The sequence below is a fragment of the Cariama cristata genome, unplaced genomic scaffold, assembly GCF_000690535.1.
Source record: "Cariama cristata isolate BGI_N322 unplaced genomic scaffold, ASM69053v1 scaffold33016, whole genome shotgun sequence".
Classification (NCBI taxonomy): Eukaryota; Metazoa; Chordata; class Aves; order Cariamiformes; family Cariamidae; genus Cariama; species Cariama cristata.
Window position 1 is genome coordinate 1 of NW_009624515.1, and position 210 is coordinate 210.

At 65.7% G+C, this 210-nt stretch overlaps 1 protein-coding gene across 1 annotated transcript in view; it reads left to right on the plus strand.

The window, feature by feature from the left end:
• Window positions 1–83: 83 nt before the first annotated feature.
• Window positions 84–210, plus strand: part of LOC104164009 (disintegrin and metalloproteinase domain-containing protein 32-like) — a gene marked incomplete at both ends in the record, with an annotated part of 8820 nt that continues 8693 nt past the window's right edge. Inside the window, one exon of the mRNA XM_009703196.1 lies at window positions 84–145. Within this exon, the coding sequence (XP_009701498.1) occupies window positions 84–145 (62 nt within the window). The remainder of the gene's footprint in view (window positions 146–210) is intronic.

The window sequence follows — 210 nt, forward strand, 5'->3', positions numbered from 1 at the left end:
GCAGGTAGGTGCAGAACTCGGGACCCCCCCTGGCCCCGCTCCCCGACTCTGCTGACCCCTAATGCCCCTCCCCGCATGGGCAGTGTGTCCAGACCTACATCATCCCCATCAAGGGGACTCCCCGCACCGTGCGCCTGCGGCAGCAGTAAGTAGGGTGCAGCAGGCAGGCCCCACTTAAGGGGTTCCAGAACCCTGTGCAGGGTAGTGGCT